Raw genomic sequence first — 22,119 nt, forward strand, 5'->3', positions numbered from 1 at the left:
ACTAAAAAAAAAAAATTGTAGCTCGTTTTTATACATAGAAAATTCATTAAACCGATAAATTTGACACCTTTGCTTTTGTATTTGAGTGACAGCTGTGTTGTGTGTTCCAACCATTCAGGTGTCCGCTTTAGTGTCGCATGTGGCGATACAAACAATATACTGCAATGCCGTAAGTATTCCAACTTTACTCCTAAAAGCCTCATTTGCTTCATATTGTCCAGCACTGAACCGACCGCCCATTGTGCTTCATGTTGTTTACAGCTACAGGGCATCTTATCAGAGTGCAAGAAGTACGCTATGGTAAAGCTAGTCGGATCGACTGTGCCGCCAAAACCCAACCTGCCAAAAGCTTCTCAAAACAACAGAACTGCATCAATCCAGCTATGAAGTCATGGACCGGGTTCATGTGAGACCATCTTGACTTGCTTAGAAATACAGTGAACCGCATAGAGCAGTGTTTCCCGGAGTTATCAAATGTTATCCATACCTTAATTTATGGTGGTTCTGGTCTAAACTTGGTATCGCATCTATTTTATATATCTTGTTTGAGCAATTCGATAACAACTCATTTGCCTGTAATAAGTGTCTAAGATTTGCAAAATTCTGGCCACAAGCCAATATATTGTGGTCCTCCACTTAATTGTATAGTGTTGACGCGGCCCGTGCACCATGAGTGGCTCAAAGTTAAATATGTTATTGCAGTCTTAGGGGTGTAACGGTACACAAAAATTTTGGTTTAGAGGTCACGGTTCGGTTCATTTTCGGTACAGTAAGAAAACAACAAAATATACATTTTTTGGTTATTTATTTACAAAATTTGTAAACAATGGGTTTATCCTTTTAACATTGGAAACTCTATAATAATTCTGCCTACGTTATGTTATATTTTTATCAACATGTGATAGCAGGGACCCTTCCATTCAAAGCTTTTCTGTCTGTAAAACACACACACACACACACACCGCAAAATGAGCTAGGGTTACGCTAACAGCTAATTAGCCTTCACCTCAAGCCGGAACTGCAAGCGAGCTGAGCTGCAGTTTAAGTTTCTAGAAGGTCAACGGGCTCATAGTGATGTTACTAGTAGTTGACTGGGGGGTGTTTATTTTCGTTTGGGGAGAGTACGCTGCCTTATGCTCATTTGCTGAACACCTATCTGCCCGACGCTGAAGCATTTACTACATGCGCTCTGAATACGCACTGCTGATAAAATGACATGGCAGACCACGTTGAATGACATGGCAGGCCACATAAAAGGACATGATGGACCACATAAAATGATGTGGCGGACCACTTTAAATAACGAGATGGGCCATTTTAAATGATTTAGCGGACCACTTTAAATGAGGTGGCGGATCACTTTAAATGATGTGGCGGATCACTTTAAAAGATGTGGCAGACCACGGTAAATGATGTGGCAGACCACATTGAATGACATGGCAGGCCACAAGAAAGGATATGATGGACCACATAAAATGACGTGGTGGACCACTTTAAATAACGCGATGGGCCACTTTAAATGATGTGGCAGACCACTTTAAATGAAGTGGCAGATCACTTTAAATGAAGTGGCTGACCACAGTAAATGATGTGGCAGACCACATTAAATGATATGGCAGACCACATTGAATGATATGGCAGGCTACAAGAAAGGACATGATGGACCACATAAAATAATGTGGCGGACCACTTTAAATAAGGTGATGGGCCACTTTAAATGACGTAGCGGACTATTTTAAATGATGTGGCGGATCACTTTAAATGATGTGGCGGATCACTTTAAATGATGTGGCGGATCACTTTAAATGATGTGGCAGACTACTTTAAATGATGTGGCGGATCACTTTAAATGATGTGGCAGACCACTTTAAATGATGTGGCAGACCACTTTAAATGAAGTGGCAGACCACAGTAAATGACATGGCGGGCTGAATTAAATGACCTGGCGGGCTGAATTAAATGACCTGGCGGGCTGAATTAAATGACCTGGCGGACCACCTTAAATGATGTAGCAGACCACTATAATGACATAGCAGACCACTTTAAATGATGTTGTGGCAGACCACGGTAAATGACATGGCAGGACGACTTTAAATGATTTGTCAGACCACCGTATAAGACATGGCAGACCACATTGAATGATATGGCAGGCCACAAGAGAGGACATGATGGACCACATAAAATGATGTGGCAGACGACATTAAATAACATGATGGGCCAATTTAAATGATGTGGCGGACCACTTTAAATGAAGCTGCGGATCACTTTGAATAACGTGATGGACCAATTTAAATGAAGTTGCGGATCACTTTAAGTGATGTGGCAGACGACTTTAAATGATTTGTCAGACCACCGTATAAGACATGGCAGACCACATTAAATAATGGCAGACCACATTGAATGATATTGCAGGCCACAAGAGAGGACATGATGGACCACGTTAAATAACGAGATGGGCCACTTTAAATAACGTGGCGGATCACTTTAAATGATGTGGCAGACCACGTTGAATGACATGGCAGACCACTTTGAATGGCATGGCAGGCCACAAGAAAGGACATGATGGACCACAAAAAATGATGTGGCGGACCACTTTAAATAACGCGATGGGCCACTTTAAATGATGTAGCGGACCACTTTAAATAATATGGCGGATCACTTTAAGTGATGTGGCAGACCACTTTAAATGACATGGCAGGCCACTGGAAAGGACATGATGGACCAAATAAAATGTTGTGGCGGACAACTTTAAATAACGTGATGGGCCATTTAAATGATATACCGGACCACTTTAAAGGATGTAACACACAGCATTAAATGACATGAGGGACCACAATAAATTATGTGGCACGACGTGGCAGATCATGTTGAAGAACATGGAGGGCCACTTTAAAAAAATGTGTCAAACCACATCAAATGATATGGCAGGCCAGCTTATGTGACGTAATGGACCATTTTAAATGATCTGGCGAACCAGGTATGGCCCCAGGCTTTGTGTTCGACACATGTGCCTTACAGTTGTGGTTCTCAAATGGGGGTACGCGTACTTCTGGGGGCACTTGAAGGTATGCCAAGGGGTACGCGAGATTTATCAAAAATATTCTAAAAAATAGCAACAACTAAAAAAATCCTTTATAAATATATTTTTTCAATAATACTTCAACAAAATATGAATGTAAGTTCATAAAGAGTGGAAAAAACAACAACAATGCAATATTTAGTGTTGACAGCTATATTTTTTTGTGGACATGTTCCATAAATATTGATGTTAAAGATTTATTTTTTTGTGAAGAAATGTTTAGAATTAAGTTGATGAATCCAGATGGATCTTTATTACAATCCCCAAAGAGGGCACTTTAAGTTGATGATTACTTCTATGTGTAGAAATCTTTATTTATAATTGAATCACTTGTTTATTTTTCAACAAGTTTTTAGCTATTTTTATATCTTTTTTTCCAAAAAGTTCAAGAAAGACCACTACATCCATCCATCCATCCATCTTCTTCCGCTTATCCGAGGTTGGGTCGCGGGGGCAACAGCCTAAGCAGGGGAAACCCAGACTTCCCTTTCCCCAGCCACTTCGTCTAGCTCTTCCCGGGGGGTCCCGAGGCGTTCCCAGGCCAGCCGGGAGACATAGTCTTCCCAACGTGTCCTGGGTCTTCCCCGTGGCCTCCTACCGGTTGGACGTGCCCCAAACACCTCCCTAGGGAGGCGTTCGGGTGGCACCCTGACCAGATGCCCGAACCACCTCATCTGGCTCCTCTCGATGTGGAGGAGCAGCGGCTTTACTTTGAGTCCCTCCTGAATGGCAGAGCTTCTCACCCTATCTCTAGGGGATAGGTTGAGAGGAAACTCATTTCGGCCGCTTGTACCCGTGATCCTATCCTTTCGGTCATGACCCAAAGCTCATGACCATAGGTGAGGATGGGAACGTAGATCGACCGATAAATTGAGAGCTTTGCCTTCCGGCTCAGCTCCTTCTTCACCACAACGGATCGATACAGCGTCCGCATTACTGAAGACGCCGCACCGATCCGCCTGTCGATCTCACGATCCACTCTTCCCTCACTCGTGAACAAGACTCCTAGGTACTTGAACTCCTCCACTTGGGGCAGGGTCTCCTCCCCAACCCGGAGATGGCACTCCACCCTTTTCCGGGCGAAAAAGACCACTACAAATGAGCAATATTTTGCGCTGTTGTACAATTTAATAAATCAGAAACTGATGACATAGTGCTGTATTTTACTTCTTTATCTCTTTTTTTCAATCAAAGATACTTTGCTCTGATTAGGGGGGTACTTGAATTAAAAACATGTTCACGGGGGGTACATCACTGAAAAAAGGTTGAGAACCACTGCCTTACAGTGTAGCCACGTTAAAAAAACCCACATTGTTTCTTCTATATTTCAGCTGTAATGGCCTGCAGCGTTGCCGCCTGCCAAAGACAAACCCAAGAATGTTTGTATGCGACCACGGTGCCAACTTTCTCCAGGTCAGCTATTACTGCAGGAGACGACAACCCGGTGAGCTTTCTACTGAACTTCAACACAATTGTGTTTTGTGTGTTCCCCCCCCCCCCCAAAAAACTGTAAGATCTGTTGTCACATTCTGCTTCAACAGCTGAGAAGACATCTGTTGCCTGTCAAGGACAAACGGCAGCTCTCACCTGCGGTAAGGTGACATTTTACGTGGTAATTTGATAATGCAGTGAGGAGTCAAAACACTTGATGGCAATTGTGGCTCGCCCTCAGATGCTGGTAAATCCATTAGGATCATGAAGGCCAGCTATGGACGCTTTGATGAGAGACGCTGCAGTAAAAGCCCCTCCATCTTTACTTTCTGCGCAAGCCCTGAAACCCACAGCATCGTTGCACAAAAGTAAGTGTTTGTTTGGTCGTCGTCTTAAAGGCCTACTGAAATGAGATTTTCTTATTCAAACGGGGATAGAAGGTCCATTCTATGTGTCATACTTGATCATTTCGCGATATTGCCATACTTTTGCTGAAAAGATCTAGTAGAGAAAATCGACGATGAAGTTCGCAACTTTTGGTCGCTAATAAAAAACCCTTGCCTGTACCGGAAGTAGCAGACGATATGCGCGTGACGTCACGGGTTGTGGAGCTCCTCACATCTGAATATTGTTTACAATCATGGCCACCAGCAGCGAGAGCGATTCGGACCGAGAAAGCGACAATTTCCCCATTAATTTGAGCGAAGATGAAAGATTTGTCGATGAGGAAAGTGAGAGTGAAGGACTAGAAAAAAAATACAAATAAAAAAAGACTATACAGTGGGAACGATTCAGATATTAGACAAATTTACTAGGATAATTCTGGAAAATCCCTTTTTCTGCTTATTGTGTTACTAGTGTTTTAGTGAGATTATATGGTCCTACCTGTACAACCCCGCACCTTTCTTCAGCACCAGTCGACGGGTGGTGGCGATCCCCATCTCTGCCCTTCGCAAGGGACCCTCTTCCAAACACGATCTTTCGGAATAATCGCTGCATAAAACGTACACTGTACTTTGTGTGTGTGGTCCAATCCAACCGTGTTCGCTTGACCGCTCTGTTCCATAGTAAAGCTTCAATGTCATCTTTCGGGAATGTGAACAATAAAACACCGGCTGTGTTTGTGTTGCTAAAGGCGGCCACAATACGCCGCTTCCCACCTACAGCTTTCTTCTTTGATGGCTCCATTATTCATTGAAAAAATTGCAAAAGATTTAGCAACACAGATGTCCAGAATACTGTGGAATTAAGCGATGAAAAGAGACGACTTGCTGGAACAAAATGTACTCTACAATGCGTGACGTCACGCGCACGAGCCATCATACCGCGACGTTTTAGCATGATACAATTTAGTGGTGGAGTGGCCGTGCGCAACCCGAGGGTCCCTCATTCAATCCCCACCTAGTATCAACCTCGTCACGTCCGTTGTGTCCTGAGCAAGACAATTCACCCTTGCTCCTGATGGGTGCTGGTTAGCGCCTTGCATGGCAGCTCCCTCCGTCAGTGTGTGAATGGGTAAATGTGGAAGTAGTGTCAAAGCGCTTTGTGTACCTTGAAGGTAGAAAAGCGCTATACAAGTACAACCCATTTATCATTTATTTATTTAGTAAACTAAACCGGCCGTATTGGCATGTGTTGCAATGTTAGGATTTCATCATTGATATATAAACTATCAGACTGCGTGGTCGGTAGTAGTGGGTTTCAGTAGGCCTTCAATTTAGTCCCACTTGCGAACAGCGAAGTTTGTTTGTCATTTTTTAAATAGCTTTGAGTGCATGCGAAATTGCCATTTTCCATACACAAGTCTGTGCTCTACTGAGGGGCATTTTTAGTCATTTGGGAGACAAAACAACATGGTAATTTACTACTTTTACCATACGAGCTGCATCTGAAAGGTTAGCAAACCGCAATGGCCGTGCAAAATGATTTTACTGTTGTTAATAACATGAATCATCATTCAATAGAGATATAATGGTATTGTTGTTTCAAAATTCTAACTATAATTGCTAGGGGTGTAACAATACACAAACATATTAATTAGCCATGTGCTCATTGGTGGAGTGAATACAGTAGCAATCAATTACCATACTAAGTAGTATGTGCGCTGTTGTCTATGTTATGTAGACTTAAAACTCTGAAGCGTTTTTTTTTTTATTGGTGAAATTTTTACTGGGGCACTGGAGATCAACAGTGGGGCACGTGCCCCAGTGAAATATGTCTGGCAACGCCCCTGCTTGAGACAAAAATGTTTATATATTTGTTTGAAATGGAAGAAAATGTTATTCATCATTTGGTATGAGACCTCTGCAGGCCAATGAAAATCCCAACTGCCTGTGTTCTTTGTTGCGTAACTTTTTTTCCTTGGACTGACTTACAGGTGCCAAAAGAAACAGTCCTGCAACGTCATTGCAGACAAGAACTTGGGGATTCCGACTAGGTGTGATAATAGCCCCAAGTACCTGACTGTGAACTACATATGCGTGTGATTGGTGAGCGCCACAAACACGCCAGCAAACAAGCACCCACCTGCACATGCAATTATGTCATTTTTGCTCCTCCTTTCATGTTTTACAGCTCTGCTTGTTTGAGACTGCCGGAGGAGAAGCATCTCCGCATAGTCCAGTCTCTCGCGTTGACAATCACATCGCTTATTAAAATCTTGCATCCACTTGACTTGCATAACGTGTCTTCTTTGGGAAATGCCTAACATAGTTTGCGTGTTCTTGGGCTGCATCCCCATAATTTATGGTTTAAAGTTTATTTTGAACATGCATACAGGTGCAATGTGATACGACAAATAATTCCAGTATCTCATTCCAACGAAAATGAGTAGGACGAACCAATTTAATCCTACCCTTAAAGGCCAACTGAAACCCACGCAGTCTGATAGTTTATATATCAGTGATGAAATATTAACATTGCAACACATGTGAATACGGCCGGTTTAGTTTACTGAATTGCAATTTTAAATTTCCCGCGGAGTTTCTTGTTGAAAACAATGACAACGCGTATGATGACGCGTGTTTGTGACGTCTCAGGTTGGAGGGGACATATTAGCCCAGCACCACACACGGCTAAAAGTCATCTCTTTTCATTGTATAATTACACAGTAATTTTGACATCTGTGTTGCTGAATCTTTTGCACTTTGCTCAATTAATAATGGAGACGTCAAAGAAGAATGCTGTTGGTGGAAAGCGGTGGATTGCAGCTGCCTTTAGTCTTTCTTTGTTTGTTGTGAAGCTTTAACACAGAGCGGTCAAGCCGACATGTTTCTCTACGTCAACCAGCAAGTTTTGGGATGGGAAAATTGTGATATTAACTCGGCTCTTACCGGAGACTTCAGTGGATTACGCGACCTCATCCTGCAGCTCAAAAAGGCAGCTGTGATCTAGGCTCCTCCTTTGGCTTCTCTGAGAGACACTGGCGTTCACCGCAGCCGACCGACTTTCAGGTATGACTTTACAATCTCACTAAAACACAATTAAAACAATAAGCAGATAAGGGATTTTCCAAAATTATCTTAGTAAATGTGTCTAATTGCATCTGAAACAGTCCCACTGCCGCCACTTGGAGCAGTCGCTTCTTAATTTTTATTTTTTTTTGTGCTTCACTCTAACTTTCCTCATCCACGAATCTATCATCCTCTCTCAAATTAATGGGGAAATTGTCGCTTTCTCGGTCCGAATACCTCTTGCTGCTGGAGGCTCACATTATAAACAATGTTCAGATGTGAGGAGTATCACAACCCGTGACCTCACGCGCACATTGTCTGCTACTTCCGGTAAAGGCAAGGCTTTTTTATTAGCGACCAAAAGTCGTGAACTTTATCGTCGATGTTTTCTACTAACTCCTTTCAGCAAAAATATGGCAATATCGGGAAATGATCAAGTATGACACATAGAATGGACCTGCTATCCCCGTTTAAATAAGAAAATCTCATTTCAGTAGGCCTTTAACCCCGTTATTAGCACATGAATTCACTTCATGTTCTCAATTTGTACACAATCTAAATCCCCAAATAATAAAGAGTAAAGTTTATTATATTTAAATGAGCTGTTATTCACAAAATGAGATGAGTAAGATTACCTTATTTTTCAATACATGTTAAAATGTTTATCAGGAGTCTTCTTTTTTGCAATTTGTAAATGAGTTTCTTGAACTTTATCAGGACTTTTTTTTTTTTGCTTAATACAGGGATGTCAAACGTATGGTTTTATCCAGCATGCGGGATGAGTTTGCTAAGTATAAAAATGAGCCGACATTTTTGAATGAAAGAAACTGCTGTTCTAAATGTGTCCACTACGTGTCACAATAGCAATTATTTGTATCTATGTAGATCAGGGGTGTCCAAAGTGCGGCCCAGGGGCTTTTTGCGGCCCGCAGCTAATCGTTTACCGGCCCGCCACACATTCTGCAAAAATTGCTAATTTTATAGTATTGCAAAAATTTTAAAAAACATTTTAAAAAAGTGGAAGGTCAGTTGTTCTCCTGTCCACAATAACTGATCTCAGGTCAAATGTGGACATGGTCATAATAACTGATCCCAGGTCATATGTGCACCTGCTCACAAAAACTGATCCCAGGTCAGATGTGGGCAGGTATGTGCACCTGCCCACAATAACTGATCTCAGGTCAGATGTGGACATGGCTATAATAACTGATCCCAAGTCAGTTGTGCACCTGCTCACAAGATGATCCCAGGTCAGATGTGCACCTGCTCTTAATAACTGATCCCAGGTCATATGTGGACATGGGGCACAAAAACTGATCCCAGGTCAGATGTGGACATGCCCACAAGAACTGATCCCGGGTCATATGTACACCAGCCTACAGGAACTGATCCCAGGTCAGATGTGCACCTGCTCACAAGAACTGATCCCAGGTCAGATGTGCACCCGCCCATTATAACTGATCCCAGGTTATATGTGGGCAGGTATGTGCACCTGCCCAGAAGAACTGATCTCAGGTCAGATGTGGACATGGGCCACAAGAACTGATCCCAGGTCAGATGTGGACATGCCCATAATAACAGATCCCAGATCATATGTGGACATGGTCCACAAGAACTGATCTCAGGTCAGATGTTCTCCTGCCCACAAGAACTGATCTCGGGTCAAATGTGGACATGGCCACAAGAATTGATCCCAAGTCAAATGTTCTCCTGCCCACAAGAACAGATCTCAGTTCAGATGCGGACATGGGTCACAAGAACTGATCTCTGGTCAGATGTGCACCTGCCCAGAAGAACTGATCTCAGGTCAAATGTAGACATGGCCACAAGAATTGATCCCAAGTCAAATGTTCTCCTGCCCACAAAAACTGATCTCAGGTGAGATGTGCACCTGCCCACAAGAACTGATCTCAGGTCAGATATGGACATGTACACAAGAACGGATCCCATTTCAGCTGTTCTCCTGCCCAGAAAAACTGATCCCAGGTCAGATGTGAAAATGGGCCTCAAGAACTGATCTCAAGTCAGAAGTGCAGCAACTAACTAGAACTGATCTCAGGTCAAATAGACGTTAATATGTCAAGATGGCGTGGAACACTGCAGATGCCACCACAGTGTTTATGTTTTTTTTGTTTGTTGTTTTACCTTTGTGGCTGCTTGCATCAGCTCTTCTCTTTTTTAATGTCCTTTGAGTTCTTTGATGTGTGAGGTGCTTTTCCTTGGCCTCAGTCTGGAACCCCCTCTCCAGGGGCCCAGGCTTAGACTGAAGTGTCATTTTATTGTTTTTTTTCCTCAACCCCTCCAGAGTTTACCTGTTTCTCGCATTTATTGTAAGGTGTGCCAGAAGTTGGCAGACCCTTCAGCGATCCTGTTCTGTCTCCCTGTAATGTTTGATCCTGTTCTGTCTCCCTGTAATGTTTATCTGCTCTTGAATGGCATTGTGCTGAAAATCTTAATTTCCCCCTCGAGGATTATAAAGCATTTCTGATTCTGATTAGCAATACTGTCATATACAGAAGAATATTTCTTAGTAAAGACCTTTTTGGCTCTTACATTTCAAAAGCAGCTGTCACGTTTGGGTCGCAGCTTGCTGCGGGGTTCGTTCTCCCGAATGCAGACGGACCACTCCGGGTAGGGCCTGCAGGTTGGAACATTATTTATTCCACAAAATATCAAATTAGTACTAAAAACAAGTCGCATTCGAAGCTAATGCTAGTAATGGGTTGATGAGACGTCATGGAGCGTTTCGACACATTGCAAAACTGTATTGATACTTCACAATTTGTTTTGTTTTCAACCCCTTCTCAACCCTAAACTTACATTGAAAATATGACTCAAAACGCCGGACATTTGAGGCATTTAAGAAACCCCGCCCGGACACCCCGGACAGTCCCGCAAATGAGGAAAAGAGGACGTATGGTCAGTCTATACTCTAATACAGGGGTAGGGAACCTATGGCTCTAGAGCCAGATGTGGCTCTTTTGATGACAGCATCTGGCTCTCGGATAAATCTTAGCTGACATTGCTTAACACGATAAGTAATGAGTAATCCCGCTGATAATCACAGTGTTTAAAAATAACGTCCAACATATAAAACATTCTAATGCATTTTAATCCAGCCAACTGTTTTTCTACCGCACCTGTTCAAGATGTCGCATTAATGGTAAAAAGTAGTTTGTTTATTATTGGTTAGCTTCAGAATAACAACGTTGTTTGAAAGAATAATAGACTTGTCATTAGAGATGTCCGATAAAGGCTTTTTTGCCGTTATTCCGATATTGTCCAACTCTTAATTACAGATACCGATATTAACCAATACCGATATATACAGTTGTTGAATTAACACATTATTATGCCTAATTTTGTTGTGATGCCCCGCTGGATGCATTAAACAATGTAACAAGGTTTTCCAAAATAAATCAACTCAAGTTATGGAAATAAAATGCCAGCATGGCACTGCCATATTTATTATTGAAGTCACAAAGTGCATTATTTTTTTTTTAACATGCCTCAAAACAGCAACTAGCGGATGTTCTCCAGAAATGTGTTTTTGTCATTCTTGTTTGGTGTGGCTTCACAGTGTGGCGCATATTTGTAACAATGTTTAAGTTGTGTATACGGCCACCCTCAGTGTGACCTGTATGGCTGTTGACCAAGTATGCCTTGCATTCACTTGTGTGTGCATGAAAAGCCAGTGCCTCTTAGGTTTATTGGCGCTCTGTACTTCCCCTCTACGTCCGTGTAAAGTCATACATTTTACTTTTTGAAACCAAAAACATGCACCTGGGGATAAGTTGATTGGCAACACTAAATTGGCCCTAGTGTGTGAATGTGAGTGTGAATGTTGTCTGTCTATCTGTTGGCCCTGCGATGAGGTGGCAACTTGTCCAGGGTGTACCCCGCCTTCCGCCCGATTGTAGCTGAGATAGGCGCCAGCGCCCCCCGCGACCCCGAAAGGGAATAAGCGGTAGAAAATGGATGGATGGATGGAAACCGATAATTTTGAAACCAATACCGATCATTTCCGATATTACATTTTAAAGCATTAATCGGCCGATAATATTGGCGGTCCAATATTATCGGACATCCCTACTTGTTATACTCTAAAAATGTTGGTCTTACTTAAAAATACACGCATTTAGTGGTATTCAGTGTTTGAAAAATTATGATATGGCTCTCACAGAAATTGACTTTAAAATGTTTAGCTTTTTGCCAGCGCCCCCCGCGACCCCAAAAAAAGGGAATAAGCGGTAGGAATGGATGGGCTCTCTAAACCAAAAAGGTTCCCGACCCCTGCTCTAATAAGACAAGTTTATTACTAGTAAACATACTATGCTCACTCCAATACAACACAGCTGCGGTATATTTCATTTAAAAGCGGCAACAAGACAAGAAAGAGGTACTTACATGTCGTGCCTTCTTCGCCCGCCAGCCTTGATTGATGCTTCCGGTGGACTCTCCCGCTTTTTTTGAGGGCATCACGTGACAAGTTCCGTTGCAAATGTTCACTTTTGATAAGTGTTTAAAAGAAAAAAATCCACACATTTTAGGTGTTTTGGTGTTGTTTGTGGTTAGGAAGAACCATGTCGTGCTGCACGAAGAACTTGGCTTTAATTAAGACATCAGGAGGTTAAGCATGTGTACATGCGCACTGGTGATAACTGATTTCCTCTTGGGCACACCCTGGTGGTGTGTTTGAAAACTACAACAACAAAACATCCAAGTCAAAGTCAGTGTTCAAAAACAAACAGACAAAAAATAAATACAAAATTGAGGGGTGTTTTATTTGAACTAAGCAAAATTATCTGCCAATACAACGAGAAAAATTGGCTTGTTTAGACTTTCCTAAAAGAGCTAACCTCAATGAACCCAAAAATACCTTAAAAGAAGCATATTCTCACTAATAACTGTACTACTATATGAGTGCGTATTTTCTATTGTTTCATTGAAACTGTTTTTATATGAGACACAATTATGTCAAAGTCATGATTTTTTTCATGCTTCAAATAAGAAATTATCACTTTAAAAAAGTAGTTTTATACTTGTGAGTGTTGATGACACAGCTTTGCAACAGTTGATATTCTAGTTTCAAGCATGTTTGACTCAATACAGGTCATCAAATCTCAGCAACAGGCTGTAATATCTTACTGAGATCATTTAGGACCAAAAACCTTTAAAACAAGTATAAACCCCGTTTCCATATGAGTTGGGAAATTGTGTTAGATGTAAATATAAACGGAATACAATGATTTGCAAATCATTTTCAACCAAATTTCAATTGAATATGCTACAAAGAAAACACATTTGATGTTCAAACTGACAAACATTTTTTTTTTGCATATAATCATTAACTTTAGAATTTGATCCCAGCAACGCGCGACAAAAAAGTTGGGAAAAGAGCCAATAAATACTGATCAAGTTGAGGAATGCTCATCAAACACTTATATGGAACATCCCACAGGTATGCAGGCTAATTGGGAACAGGTGGGTGCCGTGATTGGGTATAAAAGCAGCTTCCATGAAATGCTAAGTAATGCACAAACAAGGATGGGGTGAGGGTCACCACTTTGTAAGCAAATTGTCGAATAGTTTTAGAACAACATTTCTCAACGAGCTATTGCAAGGAATTTAGGGATTTTACCATCTACGGTCTGTAAAATCATCAAAAAGTTCAGAAAATCTGGAGAAATCACTGCACGTAAGCGATGATATTACGGATTTTTAATCCCTCAGGCGGTACTGCATCAAAAACCGACATCAGTGTGTAAAGGATATCACCACATGGGCTCAGGAACACTTCATAAAACCACTGTCACTAAATACAGTTGGTCGCTACATCTGTAAGTGCAAGTTAAAGATCTACTATGCAAAGCCAAACCCATTTAACAATATCCTGAAACGCCGAAGGCTTGGCTGGGCCCGAGCTCAACTAAAATGGACTGATGCAAAGTGGAAAAGTGTTCTGTGGTCTGACGAGTCCACATTTCAAATTATATTTGGAAACAGATGTTGGGTGTCCTCCAGAACAAAGAGGAAAATAACCATTCGGATTGTTATAGGCGCAAAGTTCAAAAGCCAGCATCTGTGATGGTATGGAGGTGTATTAGTGCCCAAGGCATGGGTAACTTACACATCTGTGAAGGCACCATTAATGCTGAATGGTCCATACAGGTTTTGAAACAACATATGTTGTCATCCAAGCAACATTATCGTGGACGCCCCTGCTTATTTCAGCAGGACAAGTGTTACAACAGCGTGGCTTCGTAAAAAATGAGTGTGGGTACTTTCTTGGCCCGTGTGCAGTCCGCACCTGTCTCCCATTGAAAATGTGTGGCGCATTATGAAGCGTAAAATAGGACAGCGGAGATCCCGGACTGTTGAACGACTGTTGCTCTACATAAAACAAGAATGGGAAAGAATACCACTTTCAAACCTTCAACAATTAGTTTCCTCAGTTCCCAAACATTTATTGAGTGTTGTTAAAAGAAAAGGTGATGTAACACAGTGGTGAACATGCCCTTTCCCAACTACTTTGGCACGTGTTGCAGCCATGAGCTGCATAGCTCGGTTGGTAGAGCGGCCGTGCCAGCAACTTGAGGGTTGCAGGTTCGATCTCCGCTTCCGCCATCCTAGTCACTGCTGTTGTGTCCTTGGGCAAGACACTTTACCCACCTGCTCCCAGTGCCACCCACACTGGTTTGAATTTGATATTGGAGATTAGAGAAAAAGCACTGTATAAATATAATTAATTTCACTTCACATGAAATTCTAAGTAATTATTATTTGCATAAAAAATAAAGTTTATGAGTTTGAACATCAAATGTCTTTGTAGTGCATTCAATTGAATATGGGTTGAGAAGGATTTGCAAATCATTGTATTCCGTTTATATTTACATCTAACACAATTTCCCAACTCATATAGAAACAGGTTTGTATTTCGACGAGAATAGAGAACAGAGTTACTTTTGTTCGCCGGCCTGCTGTACTGTAGTCACAATATCCGTGCAAAAAAGCTGTCAAGGTCAAACAGGAGGCTTACACAGGGACTTCCAGTGGGAAAATGTTTGTTTGGTATGAGAAACAATCTTGCTGTAGTGACGTCAGAGTGTGCGATCCAACATTTTGCCTGCAAGTTGGAAACCCACCAGGAGTTAGTTGCTCGTTGCCCCTACACTTGAATAGAAGGTTGGATTCTGTTGAAGCCATGTGGTTCTGGCTGGTCATCATCTGCTGGGTTCATTGCCGAGGGCAGGAACTGTCCAGAGAAGAAGTTTTATTGTGGTTTCGAGGCCGCGTTCTGGACAGTCTGGGACTGCGAGGAGCACCCCGTGTGGAAGGAGGCAAGGTGCAGGCAATACCTCAGAGGGTTCTAGGAATCAGTCAAAGACCGCTGGCGGACGACCGCGGCCAACAGAGCCTGGAGATTATTCTTTTTCCTGTTTCTGGTGAGAACTGGTACTTTAAATACAAACCTCATTTCCATATGAGTTGGGAAATTGTGTTAGATGTCAATTTAAACGGAATACAATGATTTGCAAATCATTTTCAACCCTTATTCAATTGAATGCACTACAAAGACAAGATATTTAATGTTCAAACTCATAATCTTTATTTTATTTTTGCAAATAATAATTAACTTAGAATTTCATGAATGCAACACGTGCCGAAGTAGTTGGGAAAGGGCATGTTCACCACTGTGTTACATCACCTTTTCTTTTAACAACACTCAATAAACATTTGGGAACTGAGGAAACTAATTGTTGAAGCTTTGAAAGTGGAATTATTTCCCACTCTTGTTTTATGTAGAGCTTCAGTCGTTAAACAGTCCGGGGTCTCCGCTGTCGTATTTTACGCTTCATAATGTGCCAGGCGGGCCAGGAAAGTACCCGCACTCTTATTTTTACGAAGCCACACTGTTGTAACAAGTGCTGAATGTGGCTTGGCATTGTCTTGCTGAAATAAGCAGGGGCGTCCATGAAAAAGACGGCACTTAGATGGCAGCATATGTTGTTCCAAAACCAGCATTAATGGTGCCTTCACAGATGTGTAAGTTACCCATGCCTTGGGCACTAATGCACCCCCATACCCTCACAGATGCTGGCTTTTGAACTTTGGGTCGATAACAGTCTGGATGGTTTGCTTCCCCTTTGGTCCGGATGACACGATGTCAAATATTTCCAAAAACAATTTGTAACGTGGACTCGTCAGACCACAGAACACTTTTCCACTTTGCATCAGATGATCTTGGACCCAGAGAAGCCGGCGGCGTTTCTGGATGTTGTTGATAAATGGCTTTCGCTTTGCATATTCAAGCTTTAACTTGCACTTGCAGATGTAGCGACGAACTGTATTTAGTGACAGTGGTTTTCTGAAGTGTTCCTGAGCCCATGTGGTAATATCCTTTAGAGATTGATGTCGGTTTTTGATACAGTGCCGTCTGAGGGATCGTAGGTCACGGTCATTCAATGTTGGTTTCCGGCCATGCCGCTTACGTGGAGTGATTTCTCCAGATTCTCTGAACCTTTTGATGATATTATGGATTGTAGATGTTGAAATCCCTAAATTTATTGCAATTGCACTTTAAGAAACGTTGTTCTTAAACTGTTTGACTATTTCCTCACACAGTTGTGGACAAAGGGGTGTACCTCGCCCCATCCTTTCTTGTAAAAGACTGGGCATTTTTTGGGAAGCTGTTTTTATACCCAATCATGGCACCCACCTGTTCCCAATTAGCCTGCACACCTGTGGGATGTTCCAAATAAGTGTTTGATGAGCATTCCTCAACTTTATCAGTATTTATTGCCACCTTTCTTAACTTCTTTGTCACATGTTGCTGGCATCAAATTCTAAAGTTAATGATTTGCAAAAAAAAGTTTATCAGTTTGAACATCAAATATGTTGTCTTTGTAGCATATTCAACTGAATATGGGTTGAAAATGATTTGCAAACCGTTTATATTTACATCTAACACAGTTTCCCAACTCATATGGAAACGGGGTTTGTATGTTAAAAAACAACCATGAATAAACTTTTTTTTTTTATACTTACCCCTGGCAGAATCATCGTGTGACCAGAATCACCTCACATTTTACTTCCAGCCGTCTGCCCACTACCAGCTCGTCTTGTCGGCCCACTTCTGGTTCTATGGAGGCACGGACAACTCTTCGGCCTCGCTCTTTCTCCTCACGTCCGATGGGAAGCTTCTTCAGGGTTTAAATGCTCCATCAAAAAGCAGCCCAGATGGATGGATGATCTTCGACGTCAATCAGAGCCTGCGGACGCCCTTGCTTTCGGGTCCTTTCCTTCTCCGAGTGCTTTGTTCAAATTGTCATTGTCCCACTGAGGGGGCTGACAATGTGCCCTTTCTCCACCTGCATGCCCGACCAGGCCCGGCCCGTACACCCAGGAGCGTGCCGGGCCCCATCCCATGGTCCCCCTCGGCCGTTGACCTACTCCGGCGGCCCTCACGGGAGAGGCTGCAGGACTGCGGGCGAGCGGAAGTGCAGATCAGCTTCCAGGAGCTGGGCTGGGATAATTGGATCGTGGACCCCAAGGTGCTGACGTTCTACTACTGCCACGGGAACTGTTCTTCCCCCGATCGAACCGGCACTGTTCTTGGGATCAGGCAGTGTTGTGCCCCAGTACCCGAAACTATGAGGTCCCTGCGCATCACCACCACATCTGATGGTGGCTACTCATACAAGCATGAGACATTGCCAAACATTATCCCTGAAGAATGTACCTGTGTCTGAAGGGCAGGACTCATAACAAAGAAGACCAGAAGCGTGTTGGCTATCTCTTGGTATTAAACTGAAACTTTAGTTACATATGTGAACGGTTGTCTGTTTGTGGTGACTTGTCCAGGGTGTACCCTGCTCCCAGTCTGTGGAACGATCTCCCTGACCACCTGAGGGTACCACAGACTGTAAAAAAGGCTTAAAAACCCTTCTTTTAAAAAAAGCCTTTTTATAGATATATGCTTACCAGTTCTTGCTATTAACCTGATCCAGTTTTTATTTTTATCGTCTTTTTATTATTATTTTTGTTTAATACACTGTAGCACTTAGACGTTGTTTGCTCAAGTGTTTTTTTTTTACAAATAAAATCTATTATTATTACCCTGCCTTGTGCCCCACCCCCACCCCTGTGACAGTGAAAGACAAGCTGTAGAAAATGAATACAGGTGCAATAACCAAATGTCTCCACACAGGGGCTCCCCATCCCACTCTAAACCCAACCTCGCTGAGACACACACACACACACACACGCACACACACGCACACACACGCACACACACACACACACTTGTATTTCTTACCTTCTTGGGACCTCCGAAAAATGCCTACCTCCTTAGGACCACCCTTTTTACACATATAAAGATTTGTATTTATAACATTAATAATATACACATACTGTGCAAATATAAAAAAGCTTGTTGTAAAAAATGAGTCGGAATTTCACAAGAAAAAACTTAGAATTGTGGCAGTATTATAATAAGTCGGAATTTTACTCAATGCAAGTCAAAATTTTACAAGAAAAACTGAATATTTGTGCAATGTTATGATATAAAAATAGAATTTTCCTCAACAGTTGCAATTTTACAAGAAAAAATTAAAATGTTGGCAATTTTATGAAAAGTCGTAATTTTACCCGACTAAAGTAAAAACATTTATAAAAAAAAAACCTTTAAAAGTGTGGCAACATTATAATAATCTGAATTGCACTTAGCAAAATGATGACTTAAGTCATAATGTTACTCCAAAAAATTTACGTTACGGTTTGGTAGTTAACATGGGCAGCGATTGTATCATAACTTAATAGCAGTTCAGCCAACCCTTTTATGTTACAGTTCGGTAGTTAACATGGGGAGGCAATTGCATCATACCTTAATAGCTATGCAGCCAACCCTTTTATGTTACAGTTCAGTAGTTAACATGGGCAGGCGATTGCATAATACCTTAATAGCTATTCAGCCAACCCTTTTACTTTACGGTTTGGTAGTTAATACAAGCGGCAACTGCATCATACCTTAATAGCTGTTCAGCCAACCCTTTTAAGTTAAAGTTTGGTAGTTAACATGAGCAGCGATTGTATCATACTTTAATAGCAGTTCATCCAACCCTTTTAAGTTACAGTTCGGTAGTTAACATGGGCAGGCGATTGCATCATACCTTAATAGAAGTTCAGCCAACCCTTTTACGATACAGTTCGGTAGTTAATATGAGCGGAGATTTCATCATACCTTAATAGCTGTTCAGCCAACCCTTTTAAGTTAAGGTTCGGCAGTTAACATGAGCAGCGGTTGCGCCATGCCTTAGTAGCAGTTAAACCAACCCTTTTAAGTTATGGTTTGGTAGTTAACATGGGTGGGGATTGTATCGTGCCTTAATGGAAGTTCAGCCAACCCTTTTACTTCACGGTTCAGTAGTGAATATGAGAGGTGATTGCATCATACCTTAATAGCTGTTCAGTCAACTCTTTTAAGTTATGGTTCGGTGGTTAACATGACTGGCTATTGCGTCATACCTTAATAGTTGTTCAGCCAACCCTTTTAAGTTAAGGTTTGGCAGTTAACATGAGCAGCGATAGAGTCATGCCTTAATAGTAGTTCAGCCAACACTTTTAAGTTAAGGTTTGGTAGTCAGCATGGGTGGGGATTGTATCATACCTTAATAGAAGTTCAGCCAAACCTTTTACGTTACGGTCTGTTAGTTAATACAAGCGGCGATTGCATCATACCTTAATAGCTGTTCAGTCAACCCTTTTAAGTTAAGGTTTGGTAGTTACATGAGCAGCGATTGTGTAACAGTTAGTATAAATGTGTTTAACTATTTGCAATGGAAACTCCTATTGTTTATAATATTTTGGCCAACACATTTGATAAATAACTTGCTTTGGAATCGGAAATCGAGGTGACAAGAAGATATTGAAGTATTCTGATAACCAAAATATCAAAGTGGCAGTGCATGGTAAATGACGTAGCGGAGCATGTTTGCAGGCCACCTTAAATGGCAAGGCGGGACAAATGTAATGAAGGTGTGGGCCACATTAAATGACATAAAATGATGTGGTGTGATCCATGCTAGATGTGTTGCGATCCAGGTAAAACAAACCATTTCCCATTTTCGATTGGGGGCGTGGGCCGTCTTGATTTGATACAAACAACCTTAAACTTTGACAGCTATATTAATTTTACATCAACAATTAGTTTTTGCATAACTTTCATTCAAGAAAAAAAAAAAAAGATTGTACACAAACCCTGTGCTTGGGGACCCGGTAAAACTCATCCAAACCATGTCATCCACTTTTTCGCCACTAGAGGGCAGTGTACGGTAATTCATACCTGTTCATTTCAGTCCCCTCTTATAGGGACTCGTTTTTGTGGTGACACTTTAGTATGGGGAACATATTTTAAGTAACACAGACTTCATTTAGAGTTATTTGGACACAAGGGGACATATAAGGGTTAGGATTACAATTAAGCAATAATTCTGAGGTTATAGAGGGAAGACTCTTAGTTAATGACTTACCGCTTGTATAATAAGGCCATGCAGAATAAGGCATTGATAAGTACTTAAGACGAATTAAGAGCCAATATGTTACTAATTTGTATGTTAATTACAAACTAATTAATGGTAAATATGATCCCCATAACAAAGTGTTAGCATAAGGCATTAATAAGTACTAAATAATGACTAATTAAGGGCTAATGTTGCTAATTTGCATGTTAATAAGCAACTAATTAATGGTGAATATGTTCCCCATACTAAATTTTTACAAGGCATTAATAGGAATTAATGACTAATACAGAGCCGATGTGTTACTAATTTGCAACCAATTAATGGTGAATATGTTCCCCATACTAAAGTGTGACCATGAGGTATTAGTAAGTACTTAATGACTAATTAAGAGCTGATATGTTACTAATTTGCATGTTAATAAGCTACTAATTAACTTTGAATATGTTCCCCATACTAAATTGTTACAAGGCATTAATAGGAATTAATGAATAATAAAGAGCTAATATGTTACTAATTTGCATGTTAATTTGCAACTAATTAATGGTGAATATGTTCCCCATACTAAAGTGTTACCATAAGGCGTTAATAAGTACTGAATGACTAATTAAAAGCTAATGTTACTAAATTGCATGTTAAAAAGCAACTAAATAATGAATATTTTCCCCATACTAAATTGTTACCATAAGGCATTAATAAGTACTGAATGACTAATAATGAGCCAATATGTTACTAATTTGAATGTTAATTTGCAACTAAATAATGGTGAATATGTTCCCCATACTAAAGTGTTACCATGAGGCATTAATAAGTACTTAATGACTACTTAAAAGCCAATGTTACTAATTTGCATTTTAAAAAGCAACAAATTAATGGTGAATATGGTCCCCATACTAAAGTGTAACCACAAGGCATTAATAGGAATTAACAACTAATTAAGAGCCAATGTTGCTAATTAAAATGTTAATGAGCAACTAGTGGTGAATATATTCCCCATACTAAATTGTTACAAGGCATTAATGACTAATAAACAGCCAATATGTTACTAATTTGCAACTAATTAATGGTGAATATATTCCCCATACTAAAGTGTTACCATGAGGCATTAGTAAGTACTTAATAATGACTAATTAAGAGCCAATGTCAATAATTTGCATGTTAAAAAGCAAGTAATTAATGGTGAACATATTCCCCGTATAAAAGTGTTACCACAAGGCATTTATAGGAATTAACAACTAATTAAGAGCCAATGTTACTAATTAACATGTTAATAAGCAACTAATTAATGGTGAATATATCCCCCATACTAAAATTGTTACAAGGCATTAATAGGAATTAATGACTAATAAGGAGCCAATATGTTACTAATTTGCATGTTAATTTGCAACTAATTAATGGTGAATATGTTCCCCATACTAAATTGTTACAAGGCATTAATGACTAATAAAGAGCCAATGTGTTACTAATTTGCAACTAATTAATGGTGAATATGTTCCCCATACTAAAGAGTTACCATGAGGCATTAGTAAGTACTTAATAATGACTAATTAAGAGCCAATGTCAATAATTCGCATGTTAATAAGCAACTAATTAATGGTGAATATGTTCCCCGTACAAAAGTGTTACCACAAGGCATTAA

General features: G+C 40.8%; 1 protein-coding gene and 1 long non-coding RNA gene across 2 annotated transcripts; both read left to right on the forward strand.

The window, feature by feature from the left end:
- The first annotated feature begins 333 nt into the window (after positions 1 to 333).
- LOC133544214 (uncharacterized) lies at positions 334 to 4,658 on the forward strand. The gene is made up of 3 exons (XR_009804607.1): positions 334 to 406; positions 4,411 to 4,523; positions 4,621 to 4,658. It is a non-coding gene; the product is annotated as an uncharacterized LOC133544214 (long non-coding RNA).
- Positions 4,659 to 15,057: 10,399 nt separating this feature from the next.
- On the forward strand, positions 15,058 to 17,909 carry inha (inhibin subunit alpha). The gene is made up of 2 exons (XM_061889214.1): positions 15,058 to 15,407; positions 17,020 to 17,909. Exons 1-2 carry the CDS (start codon positions 15,167 to 15,169, stop codon positions 17,712 to 17,714), a joined length of 936 nt encoding a protein of 311 aa, XP_061745198.1. The 5' UTR covers positions 15,058 to 15,166; the 3' UTR covers positions 17,715 to 17,909.
- Positions 17,910 to 22,119: the final 4,210 nt, after the last annotated feature.

The sequence above is a fragment of the Nerophis ophidion genome, linkage group LG27 (genome assembly GCF_033978795.1).
Source record: "Nerophis ophidion isolate RoL-2023_Sa linkage group LG27, RoL_Noph_v1.0, whole genome shotgun sequence".
Classification (NCBI taxonomy): Eukaryota; Metazoa; Chordata; class Actinopteri; order Syngnathiformes; family Syngnathidae; genus Nerophis; species Nerophis ophidion.